This window comes from Cricetulus griseus, chromosome 4, assembly GCF_003668045.3.
Source record: "Cricetulus griseus strain 17A/GY chromosome 4, alternate assembly CriGri-PICRH-1.0, whole genome shotgun sequence".
NCBI classification, from domain to species: Eukaryota; Metazoa; Chordata; class Mammalia; order Rodentia; family Cricetidae; genus Cricetulus; species Cricetulus griseus.
Window position 1 is genome coordinate 88,936,911 of NC_048597.1, and position 18,107 is coordinate 88,955,017.

The 18,107-nt window shown below is 47.3% G+C and overlaps 1 protein-coding gene across 1 annotated transcript; it reads left to right on the top strand.

Moving 5' to 3' along the window:
* The first annotated feature begins 12,119 nt into the window (after window positions 1-12,119).
* On the top strand, window positions 12,120-15,030 carry LOC100755286 (CD209 antigen-like protein C). The gene is given in 8 exon segments (XM_035443269.1): window positions 12,120-12,164; window positions 12,298-12,373; window positions 12,483-12,566; window positions 12,941-13,003; window positions 13,287-13,364; window positions 13,606-13,757; window positions 14,202-14,314; window positions 14,651-15,030. Coding segments are annotated over 8 exon segments (753 nt in total). The 3' UTR covers window positions 14,793-15,030.
* Window positions 15,031-18,107: the final 3,077 nt, after the last annotated feature.

Sequence of the window (18,107 nt, forward strand, 5' to 3'; positions counted from 1 at the left end):
GCCACTAGTTAACCATAGAGGTCTGGAGGACTGTACAGAGAGGAAATAGGAAGTGATAAGGCAGAGTGGAGAGAGGATCTCACCTTTTTGGATGGAGGAAAGAGGGCAGTAGGAAGCAACTGGTAGCTGCTCCCAGTTCTCTGATCTTCCAGGTTCTTATCCCAATATTTGACTTCAGATTTTTTTATTAATATTAATTAGATTAATGCTTCATCTGGTGTCCAACTTTGGGGGCAGGAATTCACAAAATAGCCAGTTGCTGGTGGCTATTTTGTAACCACCAGCTCATGCTGGAGCTGCACACAGGAGGTGCACTCTCCGTGCCACTCGCTGGATTTTCCTTTCTTCCTCCAAGTCCTTGGAGTGGATTTGGGATTTTCCTGTTACAGCCTCAGACTGCTGCCACACTAGATAGCTGCCTTGGCACTTTCTCGGGTTTCTACTGTCTTTGCAACCACCACACACTCTCAGCTCACAGGTACACACTAGCAGCTGTAGCTGTGCACTCCCTGTGTTCTCCACTCAGACTGCTACGCAGCCAGAGCCATCCTCATGCTCAACCATCAGCAGCAGCAGATTTGATGAGACAATTGGGAATTCTTAAATGGTATAATTAGTTGAGAGAGAGAGAGAGAGAGAGAGAGAGAGAGAGAGAGAGTTTCCCATGTTAAAAATGGGAAACACTATTAGGATGGAAGGTGAAGATGGAGGTTTCTGTCCCACCTGGTCCCACAGCTGCTTTGCCCCAAATAAACACACAAAGACTTATATTAAGCATAAAATGTTTGGCCAGGTGGCTCAGGCTTCTTACTGGCTAGCTCTGTCTTTATTAACCCATTTCTATTAATCTATGGATTGACCCGAGGCTGTGGCATGTTACTTCTTCAGCAGTATGGCGTCTCTTCCCAGTCTCTCTCAGCCTTTCTTTCCCCAGTCTTCTCCTGGTCTGGTAGCCTTATCTATGCTTCCTGCCTGGCTACTGGCCAACCAATAAGAGAAACACACACACACACACACACACACACACACACACACACACACACACACACACACACATTTTAAAATATGAAGACATACTGGGTGTGGTGGTACACCCTTTTAATCCCAGCACTGGGGAGGCAGAAGCAGATGGATCTCTGTGAATTGTCTGATCTACAGAGAGAATACTAGGCCAGCCAGGGCTACTACACACCTTGTCTCAATTAGTTAATTAACTGAGAATTGACTTCTGAGGTGAGGAAGAGAGACTGGGGGTAGGGCAGCTTGGAATTCCATCATGCTTGCTCTTTTGAGAGGTTTGAGTTTTGTTTTGTTTTCTCTAAATGCTTACTGGATTGCTGTAAGCTTTTGGGTCGTTTCCAGTGTTCTGGAAACTGTTGATTCTGTCAATCTCATTAGACTTTTAACTGCTCTTAGGGAAGGGGGAATTTCACTCTGTCATTGTGCTGATGTTTCTTTTTCCTTTAGTGTTTAAACTGTCTTTGATTTGGCCAGTAGACACTTATCAGGTTTGCTTCTGAGTCTTTCTGACATCCCCTGACATCCCCTTTCTGACAATTCTGACATAATTGTTTTTGGTTTTCTTCTTCTGCCCCACTTAGATGCTCCAGCTGTACTCCTTACCCTCCCCTTGGAAATTAACTGTTTTCTCAAAAGGGTGATGCTTTCAAGAAGAAACCAGAAACCCAGATATGGTTATCAGGGTATTCATTGTTGGAGCATCATGGCTTCAGATCCTCTCCTTAAACAAAAGGGAACACAAAAATCCCCATACATACATGTAAACAAAGTTATATACACAGGTACAGTCAGCTGGGACAGCAGCTGAGAGCTCACATTTGGGAGACAAAGGACCTAACTCAAGACTACTAGAGCAATTGTTCTCAACCTAAGGGTAACGAGCCCTTTGGGGGTTGAATAACCCTTTCATGGGGTCACTTAAGGCCATCAGAAAACACAGATATTTACATTACAATTCATAGCAGTAGCAAAATTACAGTTATGAAGTAGCAATGAAAATAATTTTATGGTTGGGGGTAACCACAACATGAGGAACTGTGTTAAAGGTTGAAGCTTTAGGATTGAGAACCACTGTGCTAGAGTCCTTTGAAACCTCAAAGCCAGTCTCCAGTGACACACCTTCTCCAACAAGATCACACTTCCTAATCCTTCCCAACAGCTCCACCAACTGAGGGCCAAGTATTCAAATATAGACTCTCATGCCCACACAAACATGCACAGATACACTCATACACATAATCATACACATGTCCACATAGACTCACACAAAAACAGGCATGTGTGTTTATGCATACAAATGTAAATATGCACAGTACATACATTCATACATATAAATATATATGCCTATTAATTACCTTTCACATTGTTGTGACCAAAATACCTGACATAGATTATGGAGGGGCTTATTTCAGCTCAAAGATTAGGACAGAATCCATCACAGTAAGGATAGCCAGGGCAATTCCATCAGTGGTGACAGTCACTGGTAGCATTGAAGTAGGAGACAAGAAGCAGAGGCAGAAGGATGAAAGCAAGGCTGGGTGACAACCCCCAAGGCCTGACTCTAGTGTCCTACTTCTGTCAGCCACACCTTGAAGGTTCCACAGGCTCCCCAAATGCAACAAAATCATAACATAGAGCAAGAATGCTCAGTGGGTGAAGGCACTCGCCACCAATCACCAGTGACCTGTGGCCAGTTTCTTTGTTGGAGATGGGGTCTCACTGTGTAGCCCTCGTTGGCTTGGAACTCACAGAGATCCACCTGTCTCTGCCTCCTGAGTGCCAGGATTAAAAGTGTGCACCACCACACCAGGCAGTGGCCTGAGAGTGACCCTTTAAACCCATCTGGTGGAAGAAGAGAACTGACTCCTACAAATTGTCCTCTGAGCACATGCACACTATGGCTCGTGAAACACACACACACACACACACACACACACACACAGAGAGAGAGAGAGAGAGAGAGAGAGAGAGAGAGAGAGAGAGAGAGAGAGAGAGAGAGAATAATGTCTGGATGAGAATGGCACCCATGGGCTCATATGTTTCATGTTTGATTACATGGTCTCCAGTTGGTAGAACTGGTGGGAAACATTAAGAGGTGAGACCTTGCTGGAGGAGATGTGCACTGGAGACTCCAGCAGTTCTGAGTTAGGTTCCTCCGTTCCCTGCTTGCTCTTTGAGATGTGAGCTCTCAACTGCTGCCCCAGCTGTCTGCTCCTGCTACCTCTGCTAGGATATCAAGAACTCTAACCCTCTGAAACTGTAAGCCCCAGATAAACTCTGCTGTAGGTTGCCTTGGATATGGTGTTTTATCACAGCAACACAAAAGTAACTAACACAAATGCACAATAAATGCAGTTTAAAATTTATTTGTATCATAATATACAAACACACATACCCATGTTCTTATACATTTTGAAAATTAATAACTAGGACTAACACTCCACTGTACTCTGTTGAGCTCTCCAGATTTTGACACCTTAACTCCTCCAATGATGAGAAACCTGCTTTCCACTAGCTTTGTTTTGTGGAGGTCAGAGGACAATTGTATAGAGTCTGTTCTCTCCTCCTACATGGAATGAATTCCTAGGCTTGAACTCAGGTCAATGGGCTTGCCATCAAGTGCCCTTACCTACCTAGCTCTCCCAAGGCTCTAACTTATTTTTTGTGAGACAGGATCATTTGTAGAAATTGAAGGCTTGATTTCACAGAAGGTGACTAAGAGGGTGGGGTGTAAATGGAGTTTTTGTTCTACCAGGTCCCGAAGTTCTTTAGTCCCAAATAAATACACAGAGGCTTATATTAATATAAACTGTTTGGCTGAAGGGTTAGGCTTCTTATTGGCTAGCTCTCTCTTAATTATTAACCCATTTCTATTAATCTGAGTATTTCCGCATGTTCTTGGCTTACCAGAGAATGTTCAGACCTGTTACTCCTTCGGTGGCTACATGGTGTCTCCTAGTGGCTTCTCTCTGTGTCCTCACCCCCAAATTCTCCTCATCTGGTAGCCTGACTATACTTTCTGCCTGGCTACTGGCCAATCAGTGTTTTATTAATCAATCAATAAGAGAAACATATATTAACAGCAGGGTGCCAAAATGTAAATAGGGTTCTTAATTGGTCTAGATAATAAAAGGCCAGAGTCAGATATATAGAGGGAAATGCTGAGAGATCAGAGATGAGCAAGCCATGGCACACTTTGTCTCCTTAGCATCTCAGAAGACAAGAGTGCAATTTCCTGTTTCTCCCTGCTTATATCCTATCTCTGCCGAGCTACCTCACTTCCTGTTTATCTGTACAGACGTCCAGACTTCTATGGTTAGCTAGTGACAAGCTCCATTATCTGACTCTCAGACAGGCTTTATTTGTACAAGCAAGGTATCACCACAGCAGAGAAATGGAAGGAGGCACCAAGATACAGTTCTTAGGAGGAAATCTTTAACTCTGCAGCACAGTGTGGGTACTGCAGACTATGCACACATGCCTGCAAAAACCACTCAAAGGTAGAATTCTGGGTTATTTTATCCATTTCTATATCCTGATGTCAAGAACAGAAAGAAACCATGTACCAGGACACAGAGCAATCAGGCTGGACCCACACTGGAAGTCTCCTTCCTGCTGGCTAACGTTCATGCCAGGAAGTACTGTGCAGGCTGCTGGAGGAGAAGAGTCACCAAAGGCCATTGCCCAGCTGTGACTTCAGTAAACTTAACTGTTCAACCATGCCACCTGCTCAGCCTTCCTCACCATTCTGTATGAAGCCCTCTGAAATCGTGAGGGAAAACCCACCTCTTTGAAGTTGTTTCTGTCAAGTAGTGAGGTCGCAGAGATAGGAAAAACAACTCTTTCTTGAGCTTATAAACAACTGGTGTTTTGCTCTGAGCTTTGTGGGTCTCAGGCCATGAACAGGTGGACTACTGCTTTAGGGCCTGAGGCAAGACAGCATGAAATGGGCAACGACATGGCAGAGGAGGCTTGTTCTCTTTAGGGAGGCCAAGAAGAAGAAAAAAGCAGCAAGAAGGGCTGGAGAGCTGGTGTCTTAATTCTAGATCCGTGGTAAAAGCACCATGACCAAAAGTAAATTAGGGAATTTATTTCTCCTTACAACTTATAGTCATTCATTAAGGGAAGTCAGGGCAGGAACTCAAGGCAGGATCCTGGAGGCAGGAGCTAAAGCAGAGACCATGGAGGAATGCTGCTTACTGGTTTGCTCCTCATGGCTTGCTCAGCCTGCTTCCTTATACTACTCAGGACCACCAGCCCAGAGGTGACTCCTCCCACAGTGAGCTGGATCCTCTCACATGAATTATTAATAAAAAAACAAAAAACACAAAAAAATCCCTGACAGACTTGCCTATAGGTCAATCTGATGGAGGCCTTTTCCCAACTGAGAGTCCCTCTTCCCAAATGATTCTACCTTGTATCAAGTTGATGGAAGACTAACCAGCACAGATATCCCAACAGTTAATAGCACATACTACAGCAAGACATGGTGGCACACACCCTTAATCCCAACACTCGAGAGGCAGAAGCAGGCAGATTTCTGTGAGTTCGAGGCCAGCCTGGTCCACAAAGCGAGTTCCAGAACAGCCAAAGCTGTTATACTGAGAAACCCTGTCTCAGCCCCCCACAAAACAGCACATACTGCTCTTGCAAATGGCCCAAGTTTAATCTCCAGGATCCACATTAGGTGGCTCACAGCTGCTTGTAGCTCTAATGCCAGGGAATCTGATGTCCTTTTCTACACCTATATGTGAGTACCCACATATGTGTGCATACCCAGTTTTAGTTTTAAAAGTCAGCAAGGCACCGAAGTCCCCTCAGTACTGTCCCAGTTGCATTTCTTGCTGTGTTAAAACACACTGACAAACAGCAACGTGGGAGAAAAGGGGGTTTTAGCTCACAATTGTGGTGGTTTGAAAAGGAATGGCCCACACAGACTCACCTGTTCGAATGATTAGTCCATAGGCAGTGGCACTATTAGGAGGTGTGGCCTTATTGGAGTCCGTGGCCTTTTTGGAGGAAGTGTGTCACTGTGGACGTAGGCTTTGAGGTCTCATATGCTCAAGCTAGGCCTAGTGTGACAGCCTCCTACTGCCTGAAGATCAACATGTAGTTCCTTCTGCACCACCATGTCTGCAGGTTGCCATAATGATACTGCACTAAACCTCTGAAACTGTAAGCCAGCCCCAATTAAATGTTTTCCTTTATAAGAGTTGCCATAGCTGGGCATTGGTGGTGCACGCCTTTAATCCCAGCACTCAGGAGGCAGAGGCAGAGGCAGGCAGATCTCTGTGAGTTCAAGGCCAGCCTAGAGCGAGTTCCAGAACAGCCTCCAAAGTCACAGAGAAACCCTGTCTCGAGAAAAAAAAAAAAAAAAAAAAGAGTTGCCATGATCACGGTATCTCTTCACAGCAATAAAACCCTAACTAAGACACAATTCCAGCTGGGTGGTGGTGGCCCACTCATTTAATCCCAGCACTCAGGAGGCAGAAGTAGGCAGATATCTGTGAGTTCGAGGCCAACCTGGTCTAGGACAGCTAGGGCTACACAAAGAAATCTGTCTCAAAAACAACAACAAAAAAAGACACAATTCTAACAATTCTGTTACAGTCCATCATAGCAGGGAAGTTAAGGTGGCAAAACATGCAGCAGCTACAGCAGAGAGCAGTGATGTGTTAAGTCTGAGAATCCAGGAATAATCCACCATAAAAGACTGGCTTCGAGTAAGCCAAAAAGTTACTTGGAAAAACTGGTATCAGGGAGGCAGCAGCATTTGGGCTCCAAACTGTGTCTCTGAAGCAGGGGCAGCAGTTAGTTTTAAAGGGAAAAACCCACAAAAAGACAGTTCCCCATCACATCATAATGTAAATCATAATGTAAAAGGGGAGAAGCAGTTGGGGACTTTCCAAGGTGCCACACTTTCAGCCAATCAGGGAGTCCTGTGGTTTGGTGTTTGGGACCCAGCTCTGAGCCAACCAATCAGGAGGGGGTGGAATGCTTGTGGTTTACACCTGTGCGAGAGGTTTGGGGGGCAGGCTGCAGCCTAGCCTTAGGAAATTGTGGATAGCAGCTCAGGATCTAACACATGCTCCATCCATCCCCACTCTTATACAGTGCAGCACCCCAACCCAGGGAATGGTGTCACCCACTTTCAGGCTGGATCTCCCACATCAATTAGGACAATCACGACAGTCCCCTACAGACACTCCCTCAGCCCACCTGACCCAGATGATCCCTCATTAAGACTGTTTTCCTAGATAGTTCAAGGGTAGTCCGCTAATTTCTTTCCAGTAGGCTTCATCTACTGAAGGTTCTCCAGCGACGTGCATGCTGTGTGTTTGTGTATGCTTGTGTGGGTGTGGAGTGTCCATGTAATATGGAGGTCAGATGATGTCCCAATGTTTTTCATGGTCTTTCCCCTCTCCAGCTCCTCCCAGATTCTCCCCACTTTGCTACCCAGCCAACTTCACATTTTCTCTCTCAGAAAAAAAAATCAATACAAACAGATTAATTTTTTTTTTTTTGGTGTTTTCAAGACAGGATTTCTCTGTGGCTTTGGAGGCTGTCCTGGAACTAGCTCTTGTAGACCAGGCTGGTCTCCAGCTCACAGAGATCTGCCTGCCTCTGCCTCCCTAGTGCTAGGATTATAGGCATGTGCCACCACCACCCGGCTAGCAAACAGATTAATTTAATAAAGAAAAACCAACTTTAGGAGGGCACTAAGCTCTGAATGACAGCTGTCTTGATTGCACTTTCTCATAACTGTGATGAAAGTGATTGAAGAACACATTATTTTGGATCACAGTTTTGAAGGTACAGGCCATAGCATGAATGGCATACACACAGGTATGTGAGGCTACTGGCCACATTGCATCTGCAGCCAGGAAGCAGAGAGAGAGATGAAGTAAGGTACTCAGCTCACTTTATTTTTATTCAATTCAAAAACTCCAACCCAATGGGATAGAGCCACCTACATTTTAGGGTATGTCTTCTCAACTCAACTAACCCTACCTAGAAACTCATCCCTGGCACACCTGGGGGCTTGACTCCTGGGTGATTCCAGAAGCTATCAAGCTGACAATATTAACCATCGATAGCAGTTTCCATTCTGCAAACAGGAAAACCTAAGACTCAGAGAGCTGGGGGAACTGTCTGCTCATGGTGCCAGAAGGAGAGTCTGCCTGTCTGATAAATTCTTCATGCTCAGCTGGGGACTTTCCCAGCTCTATAGACACATCAGCAGAGAAGGGGCATCTCCTTCCCTAAGAAGGTCAGGCAGCATGCAGGCTCTTGAACAGGATATTCTCCACCATAGTAATAGCCCTCCTCCTGAGCGATACATGCCTTGCAATCATATTCTGAACTACCCTTCCCATTTCCCTCCTGGGGCCCCCCTGACTCTAGTTCCTCAGAAAGGTCACATCTTTTTTCACTTCCCGCTCCTGGCACTCTCCCTCCTATAACTGAAGTACTGTTCCACCTCCCTATTCCATCCCTGCTTCTGTAATTCCTCTTTTCAGAATGCCATGTCTTGGTGGTGACCTGAATTCAATCCCTGGAACCCACATAAAAGTTGATGGGAAGAAACTGACTCTGCAGGCTGTTCTCTGACCTCCACACACATGCATCACGTGTGGCATGCACATACATTATGCAGAGAGAAGAGGAGTGGGGAGACAGATGAGAAGGACTACTTTTGTGCAGGTCTAGTGAGGTAAGCTACTGCTGCTATGAGTTCCTGGGGGCAATGACCATGTCATATACGGAGGACAGCTCCCACTGCTCCTCCTCTTTCTGCAGCTCCTACATTCTTTCTGCGTCCTCACCTGAGCTTGGAGGGGATGACATAGATGTCCAGTTTAGGGCTAAGCACCCAAAAGTTGTTTGTTCTCTTCACACTGACCAGTTGTGAGAAGACTGGATCCATCAATCCATCAACTTGGTCATCATGGATGAAGGAAGGGCTTGTAAGCCCCACCCTTCCGAGTACACTGGCACACTCACCCATAAATGTAGTGGGTTTTATACACACATGTGCACGCATGCAGGCGAGTGCGTGCACACACGCATACACACACACACACACACACACACACACACACACACACACACACAGGAGGGGGAGTAGGAGGGGGTTGGAAGGAGGATTTGGTGAAAGGGAAGAGTAAGATAGAATGGTGGTGGGTGGAGCTTTCATGAAAGAAGATGGCAGCAGAAGCACGAGGCAGCTGATCACGTTGCATCCCTAGTCCAGAAACAGAGATCAATGAATGCTGTTGATCAATTCACTTTCTGCTTTTTATTCAGTCCGGACTCCAGCCAGTGGGATGGTGCCACTCTTGGTCGGGGGGGGGGGGTGGTCTTTGCACCCCTATTAACCTACTCTGAAACTCCCTCACAGACATGCCCAAGGCTCATTCCCACGGTGATTCTGGATCCTATCAGGTTGGTAATCAATGTTAACCGCCACAGTAGGTCATCTCATGGTAGTAGATTCCACTAAGTGAGCTGAGAGCCTCAAAAAGAGACTCAGAGAGCTGCCAAGATGGCTCCATAGATAAAGGGGCTTGCCACAAATCCACCAAGCTGCCTTCCATCCATGGAACCCACATGAGAAAAACAGACACACTTCCACTGTGGTATGCCTCCTCCTCCTCTCCTCATTCTCCTCCTCCTCCTCCCCCTCATCCTCCTCCTGATTAATAAAAAAAGAACCCCAGAGCTCATGTGGTACCTACCACATGTCTGTCATCACAACACTTAGGAAATGGAGGCAGAAGAATGCGGATTCAGAGTAAACTGTGGCTGTATATCAAGGCCAACTTGGACTAAGTGAGACTCTGTCTCAGAAAAAAAAAAAAAAAACAACAACAACCAAAAAGAGAAAGGGAAAGGGAGGGAGAGGAAAAGAGAGAGAACATACCGCAGGGGACCTGAGTTTGGCTCCCAACACACACAGAGGGCAGCTCACAACCACCGTAACTTCAGTTCAAGATAATCTGATATCCTCTTCTGGTCTCCTCAGCCATTGCACCACACACACAATCCACACACATATACACATAATTAAAAATAAAAACAAAGCTTTTTAAAAAAGATAAGAGACTCCAAAGAACTCGCTGACCCCTTCCAGCCTGTGAAGACACAGTAGTAACAGGAAGCAGCACCCCACATGCAGCACCCCACATGCCAGCTGCAGCTTCCTCCAGTTCCCTGGAGTCCAGAATTGGGAGACCTCAGTTTCCACTGTTCTGGAGCCACTGGGGCTGCAGCCCAAACACACTGGGGTTGCTCTAGTGGTCATTATATGGGCAGGCACTTCTTTGATGTTGGTAGCGGTGCTGGGGAGGGACCCAGGGCCTTGTGCAAGCTGAAGTCCCAGCCCTAGGATATGGAGATGTGTGTGATTGGAGCTATATATGTGTCATGTGATCTCACACATTTACAGGATGGGGTGCTTGCTGTCATATTCCATCAATATTACACTGGAGCCTCATTTGCGGCTGACATCCTGTGAAATTCTTCCCTCATAACAAGTGAGCCGGAGGCTGGAGAGATGGCTCAGAGGTTAAGAGACATTTTAAGAAGTTGAGAGCCATCAGAGGTTAAGACCTGCTCTTCCAAAGGTCCTGAGTTCAGTTCCCAGCAACCACATGGTAGCTCACAACCATCTATAATGAGATCTGGTGCCTTCTTCTGGTGTGTAGGCATAACACTGTGTACAGCACAGCCCATCTGGGAGCAACGTTTTATCAGTGTTTGTCACCTGGGAGGCACAGAGAGGATCTCAGGTCACCTAGAAAAGCCAGAGCAGTACCTATCAGGTCAAATCTAACAAGGAAAGGCTGGACATCAGGAAGCACTCTGCCCTTGAGGCTGAGTTATCCATGTCAGGGAGACCACATAGAATAATTTCTCCATCAGGCATTCATTGGTGGTGCACGCCTTTAATCCCAGCACTTGGGAGGCAGAGGCAGGTGGATCTCTGTGAGTTCCAGTCCAGCCTGATGTACAGAGCAAGTGCCAGGACAGGCTCCAAGGCTACACAAAGAATCCCTGTCTGGAAAAACAAACAATAGCAATAATAATAATGTCTGAAAATCTCCATCCCTAGTTTTTTTCTCTCTCCCTCCTCTCCCCCCCCCCTCTCTCAGGAGTGCAGACACTTGGGTGCCACACTGAGTGTGTAGCTGTCAGAGGAACACCTTAGGAGAGTCCTCACTTGCACATTCGTTGAGGCAGGGTCTCCTCTACCTCTGTTTCTGACTCCCAGATGGCTGATTTGCAAGTCTTCAGGGATTTTCCTCTCTCTACCTCCCATTTCATTGTGGAGCACAGACATGTGCTACAGTATCCAGGGTTTTTTCCCATGGGTTCCAGGGATTTAAACTTAAGTCCTCAAGCTTACACAGAAAGCATTGTACCCACTGAGCCATCTCTTTGGCTCAATGTGTGTAAATCTCAAGTGATCCCATCGCTAGAATAGATGATGTTTTACTTGGGCATTGGATTAAACTTTACCCTGACAATTCACAGCAGAAATACTACTTTTTCTTGTTTTTTTCTCCTCCTCTTCGTTTCTTTCTCCTGCTCTTCATCTTCTACTTCTGCCCCTAGCCTCTAATGTTTCTAACTTGATATGTGGCCAGTGATAACCTTGAAATTCTGATCTTTCTGCCTCTATCTCACGGTTCTGGGATGAGAGTTACACACAACCACACCCAGTTTCTGCAGTGATGGGGATTGAACCCAGGGCATTGTGCATGCCAGGCAAGCAGTCTACCTACCGAGGCATGTCCTCAGCCCCTCAATGCTCCATTGCACAGCTGAAGTCTCAGTACTGGATGTGGCTTGAAAAAATGAAATTGGCATCAAAATACACAGCATACCTCCTAGCCCAGACTGGCACCTTCTAGCTGTGTCAAGCAATGCTTCTCTCCCCACACTTTTCCGGGGTGAGGATGCCCCCATCCTGTTCCCTTTTTTTCCTCCTGAGTCAGAGAAGAATGGACCTCACAGGGGGTGATCCAGAGGGCCATGGGGTTATATAAATCCCAGGGCAGAGAGGAGGTGGACATCGGGGAGTGAGGAAACAGAAAATGGCAGGAGAGCCAGAGCCCCAGCGGCCAAAGAACCATGGTGAGGCTGGGCACCTCTGGGTGCTCTCAGGGGAGCTGGGTCCAGGATCCAGGGTGATAAGGGCCTGACCGATAGCTTGGGGGTAAGGGAGGTGGCTGAGCTTTGGAGGTCAGCTGTTGTGTTCTGTCCCATGCAGAGGAGATCACATTTGGAGGCAAGGGATTTGCTGAGAGCAACCCCCAGGGTCTCATTCCCAGTTGCAAGAGCATGCCATGTACTGGGGTGATTCAGGGGTACAGGTGTCAGGGTCCTCTGAAGAATGAACACAGCAGGGCAGGATCTGCTCCTGGGACCTCAGCTCTGCCTATCTGCCCATCCTGCAGAATGTCTGACCCGAGTCCCCTGGCTTCTTCTGCTCCTCATCTCTCTGGGCCTCTTTGTGCTGATGTTGGCCATCCTGGTTCAAGGTCAGACAAGGCAGGGCTGGGGAAGGGGGTCTGGAATTCAGAACCCTTTTAGGTTGTTTTTTGTTTTGTTTTTGTGAGGTTTTGTCTGTTTCTTATTTTGTTTACTATTTTATTTTTGCACTTGTTACACAAGAACTCTAGTATGGGACACTAACTAAGCTTTAAGATTTTCCTCTGGGATGATCCTTGCCTACCCCCCAAATTCATCAGAGCTGTGACATCTAAGCTGCACATCCCTCGTTTCATCTGTGACCAGGGGCAGCTGACTGTTCCTCTCTGAAATGGGGCTCAGAGCTGAACTTGGAGCTGAACTTGGCACAGCCAGGTAGCATCAGTGCTCATGGAGGGTGTGGCTGTGCTCTTCTCTCTTGCAGTTTCCAGGATTCATGGATACCCCCAGGGACAGACTCTGGATCAGCAGGGGAGCTCCAGCTTGGGTGAGGGATAACTGGGCTCTGAGTGGGAGAGGACTCTGAGGCTGTGTGAGGTGGGCGAGCATGGGCACAGGCATGCTGGGTGTGTGACAGGATGTGGGAGGCCATGGACCTGTGTGAGGTCCTGTGTCCTGGCAGTGTTGGGACTAATGGGGTCTGAGGTTCAGTGTTCTAGCCTGTGACATTGGCTCCTGGGGTCACTGTGACCACCAAAAGTGATCTTGTGGGTCCAGCTCTGCATCAGGCATACAGTTGGTGCTTAATTGTTGCAAACCTCCTCTTGTAGATGCTGTTCCTCATGAGCAGACACACTCCAGCTTGGAGCAGATCCAGCATCAGCTGACTCAGATCAATGCCTCACTGGGTGAGGCTCCAGGGCCTGAGTTAGGAGGGAGCTGAGGGCTCAGCAGAGGGGTTGGCTCCACCTTCTGGGGCTTCCTCTGAGGTGGGCAGGATAGAGCATGGGGACTATGTCTAGGTTTTGAGACCACCGATTTGGTAGCTGAAATAGAAACCCAACCCTGGGCTCCAGGGCCCGAGGCAGAGGGGAGAAGAGAACCCAGGCCCTGAGCTCACGCACCCCCACTGCACTGTGTGCTCTGCAGCTGGCCTGTGCCGGCCCTGCCCCTGGTACTGGGAGCTCTTCCAGGGAAGCTGCTACCTCTTCTCCAGGACTCTGGGCAGCTGGGAAGCCTCAGCCTCCTCCTGCCAGGCTCTTGGAGCTCACCTGGTGATTGTCAACAGTATTGAAGAGCAGGTGAGTGGGCCCAAAGAAGTCCTTCCATCTTACTTTGTCCTAGGGATTGGATTCCAGATGGGAGGCTGTGGGACATGGAGGAGATGCAGTCTTGTGGGGGGGCGCTGCTTGGGGGGGGAGGAAGCACAGTGGAGTGGGGAGGTCCTGAACACAGGAGAGGGGGTTAAGTCTGAAGGGAGTCAGAGAAGCTTTGAGACATTGTGTGGCCCTCTTGGGACACACCTATGAGCTGAGATATAAGTGAACATATTTCCACATGCATGCACTTTGACCTGTATGCATGGCATGCATTCACATGCCAGTCCACACAACTCGACTAATCACACTAGGCTTGAGTGCAGAAAGAACTTGAGTGGGAGACGGGGAAGGGTGGGACTGAGGATGAAGGATGGAAGATGGAGGATGGCCTCACACACCTTTATCCTTACTGCCACATCCGTTCAGAGATTCCTCAAATTCTGGCACATGAGAAAGAATGAACTCACGTGGATCGGCCTCAGCGACCACAGACGTGAAGGTTCCTGGCGTTGGGTGGATGACACCCCCCTCCAGCTCAGGTGACTACTCAGAATCCAGAGGCAGCTGGCTGGTAGATGGCTCTCATTCTAAAGACAGCCTTTGGTCTTGGAAAGCACCATGGCCATTTCAAACGCAGGACCCCCATCCCTGGCATTCTGTCCCTTGAGCCTAAGGCCAGTTCACTAGCATTGCTGGGCTGAGTCTAATGGAGGCAAGGTTAGGACCCAGATTTTGCTAAGCCCTGCCCTGGACTCCTGTCCATTGTCTTGGTCCTCAGACTTTGTCCATGAAACGCCAAGATCCAGTGCCTCTGTAGTGGATGGGATGGGGGTCCAGGCAGGATGGCTCTCTCTGATAACTAGTAATATTTGCAGCTTCTGGAGAGAGGGGGAGCCCAATAATGATGGGGATGAGGACTGCGTGGAGCTGGGAGATGATAAATGGAATGACAGAAGATGTACTGCCAACAACTTCTGGGTCTGTGAGAAGCCCTCGGCTCCCTGCCCTGGTCACTGAGGGTCTGTGCTTCCCATAGGCATGCAAGCAACTTGGGGGCACTCTGCTCTAGTTCCTGCCACCTTTTTCATCCCCAGTGTCCCTGCTCAGAGTCTTTGGGGATCCCGAGAGTGTCCCTGAGACACCCTCACCCTCAGTGCTTCCCTCTTCTTCTATGGGTGATCTCAGTTGCTCTTCCCAGCCCATGACCCCCAGGAGAGTCACACACATGTCTGACCAGCAGGAGGGGGTCACTGCCTTCCACCCCCAGCACTAAAATAAAAGAATGAACAAAAATTCACATGTGGTCTGATGTGTTCTGTTCAGTGGATTCTCTATTCCTGGACACTGTCTTCATTAGGTAAAGCTTTGAAATGTTTGGTATTAACTAGGGTATCTATGTCTACAGTATATTTGGGGTGTGAAGCAACTTTTTGTGTGTGTGACAGGATCTCATTATGTGCCCCTAGATGGCCTTGAACTTGATATGTAGCTCAGGCTAACCTTGAACTCTGCCTCCTGCGTGCTGGGATTAAAGACATGCATGGCTACACCTGGATGAGTCAGTTTATAAAAGTATTTGAGTTGGTACTGTACACCTAGTGAGTGTGTCCATATTGGGTTGGTATTGTACACCTACTGAGTGCGTTCATATTCATTTAACTCTCATATTCTGTCTGTGGGTGAGTCTGTCTCTCTCTCCCTTCTCCACGTCTCTATTTCTCTCCATTCATTCATGAACAATTATTTATTTGGAACCACCCAAATGCCCCTGGACGAAGTCTTATGATTTCACTAAACATTTTTAAAGCACTTCTTCCAGGTTTCTTGCAGCCACTGTGACCATCACTTACAGACTGGTGGGCTAAAATGCCACAAAGTCGTCATCTGATGTGTCTGGAGCTTGGCACATCCTTTGCTGTCTACTTGGGCCAAGAGGCCTACTTGGGGCTGGTCAGGAGTCAGGGGATCACCAGCCCTCTGCGTTTCCCCACAGGCTGCACAGACCCACCCAAACTTCAAAGTGGTTTCAGCCACAGGCTGCAGAAACCCAGACCACATTCCCTGCCTCCTCACCTTTGTCTTGGCTGAACCTTTTACCCGGCATCATGCGCTTCCTCCACCTCCCCAACTTCCATGTTCAAGAGGCACATCAGTGTCATCGAGGTGGTCTGTTGCCCTCGCCTTGAGCCTCTCAGTCACCCCCCCCCCCGCCGGCACTACAGGCCAGGGGAAGGGAAAAAAGCCCCGCACAGCACCTCTAGCTCAAGAGAGCTGTCTCCAGAGCCTGCTGTCTCCCCAGCCAGGAAGGCTCCTTTCCTTTGTGATGACAAAGGCTCAGCCTCCCCCTAGTGTCTTGAAACCTAAGGAGTTTTTAGCATCTCAGAGGAAAATTCTCCCTCAGTCCTCTGGGTGGCGCCCGACATCATGGAAAGCGTTGTGCTTGCTCTGCTGCCTCTGACCTCCTCATGACTGCCTGGCTTCCCTCACTGTCCTAGCAAGCAAAGAGAGAGCCTGTCCCTGAGACAAGGACCTCCCTGATCAGGGACCACTCCCTCCCTCTGCACTTGCCTGATGGCCTGAGCACCTCCTACCTTGCTGACTGCTGCTACTATTTTTGGAGTTAGAAAGAATTTAATTTTTTTATTATACAGAAGCCTACAGTTATGAAACCTTGGATAACTTAAAGTAACTGTAATTTTAGAGTCCTTGGATATTTCAGACAAATTTTGCAATTTTAAAGAGACTTCGGACATCTTAAAGAGGCTGGATTTTTTTTCTTGTTATTGTTGTTTTTGTTTTGTTTTTCAGGACAGGGTTTCTCTGTGTAGTCTTGACTGTCCTGGGACTTGCTCTGTAGACCAGGCTGGTCTCTAACCCACAGAGATCCACCTGCCTCTGCCTCCTGGGTGCTGGGATTAAAGCATGGGCCACCATCACCACCCAGGCAAAAGGCTGAATTTTTAAAGTTGCTTGATTTAAAAACAAAAACAAAAAAAATACTGAGAGATTTTAGAAGCTGAAATATTTTAGGTTGTGACATCAATATTAAGATGAGATCTTGAGGATAAACAAAAAAGGGAAATGTTATGGTTTGGCAGTAACTGTATTTGTGTGTCAAGTTGACAAAGGGTGTATTGCCCTCTTTGGTATTTTTATCAATGTGCCACAAGCTAGAGTTATCTGAGAAGAAAGAACCATGATTAGAAAATGCCTCTGTAAGATTTGCCTATAGGCAAGCCTGTGGGTTATTTTGATTACTGACTGATGTGGAGGCCCAGCCTATTGTGGATTGTGACACTGCTACAAAGACAGACCTGAGTCTATAAGTAAGCAGGTTGAGCAAGCCAGCAGGCAGTGTTCTTCCATGACTTCTGCTTCAGATCCTGCCTCCAGGCTCCTGCCTTGATGATAGACTGTGATCTAGATGTATAAAATAAAATAAACCCTTTCTTCCCTAAGCTGCTTTTGGTCATGGCGTTTTATCACAGCAGTACAAACTCTAAGACAGCGGCTATGTTATTTCTTTCATTGTTGTAACAAATTGTTTGATAAAAGCAGATGAAGGATTTATTCTGGCCTGTTGTTGAGGATGCAGCCCACCATGGTATCAAGAATGCAAGTAGCTGGCTACTTTGCATTTGGAGTTATGAATCAGAGAAGGATGGATACTATGATAAGTTTGCTTTTTCATTGCTTGTGGGTTTATTCAGGGCCACAATACAGCCCTTCAGATGGTGTTACCCACTTTGGCCCTCCTCTGAAAATACCCTCAGAGCCGGTGATGGCTGATGCTGTGAATATATGTTTCTCTTATTGATTGATGAATAAAGCTGCTTTGGCTAATGGAAAGGCAGGATGTAGACAGGCAGGAAGTATAGGCAGAGCTACCAGGCTATAAGAATGCTGGGAAGAGGAACACGGAGAGAAGTAACCAGAGAGATGCCATGTAGCTACTGGAAAGGTAGGACATTCCGGCATTCTTCAGTAAGATAAGGCCATGTGGAAATACATAGATTAATAGTTATGGGTTAATAATTAAGAGAAAGTTAGCCAGTAAGAAGCCCAGGCCATTGGCCATACAGTTTATAATTAATATAAGCCTCTTTGTGTTTATTTGGGACTGAAGGGCAGCAGGACCTGGCTAGACAGAAACTTCTGTATACAGATGGCTATTCTTTTCTCTTTTTTTTCTTCCTTTTTTTTTTTTTGGTTTTCGAGACAGGGTTTCTCTGTGTAGCTTTGGAGCCTATCCTGACACTCGCTCTAGAGAACAGGCTGGCCTCGAACTCACAGAGATCTGCCTGCCTCTGCTTCCTGAGTGCTGGGATTAAA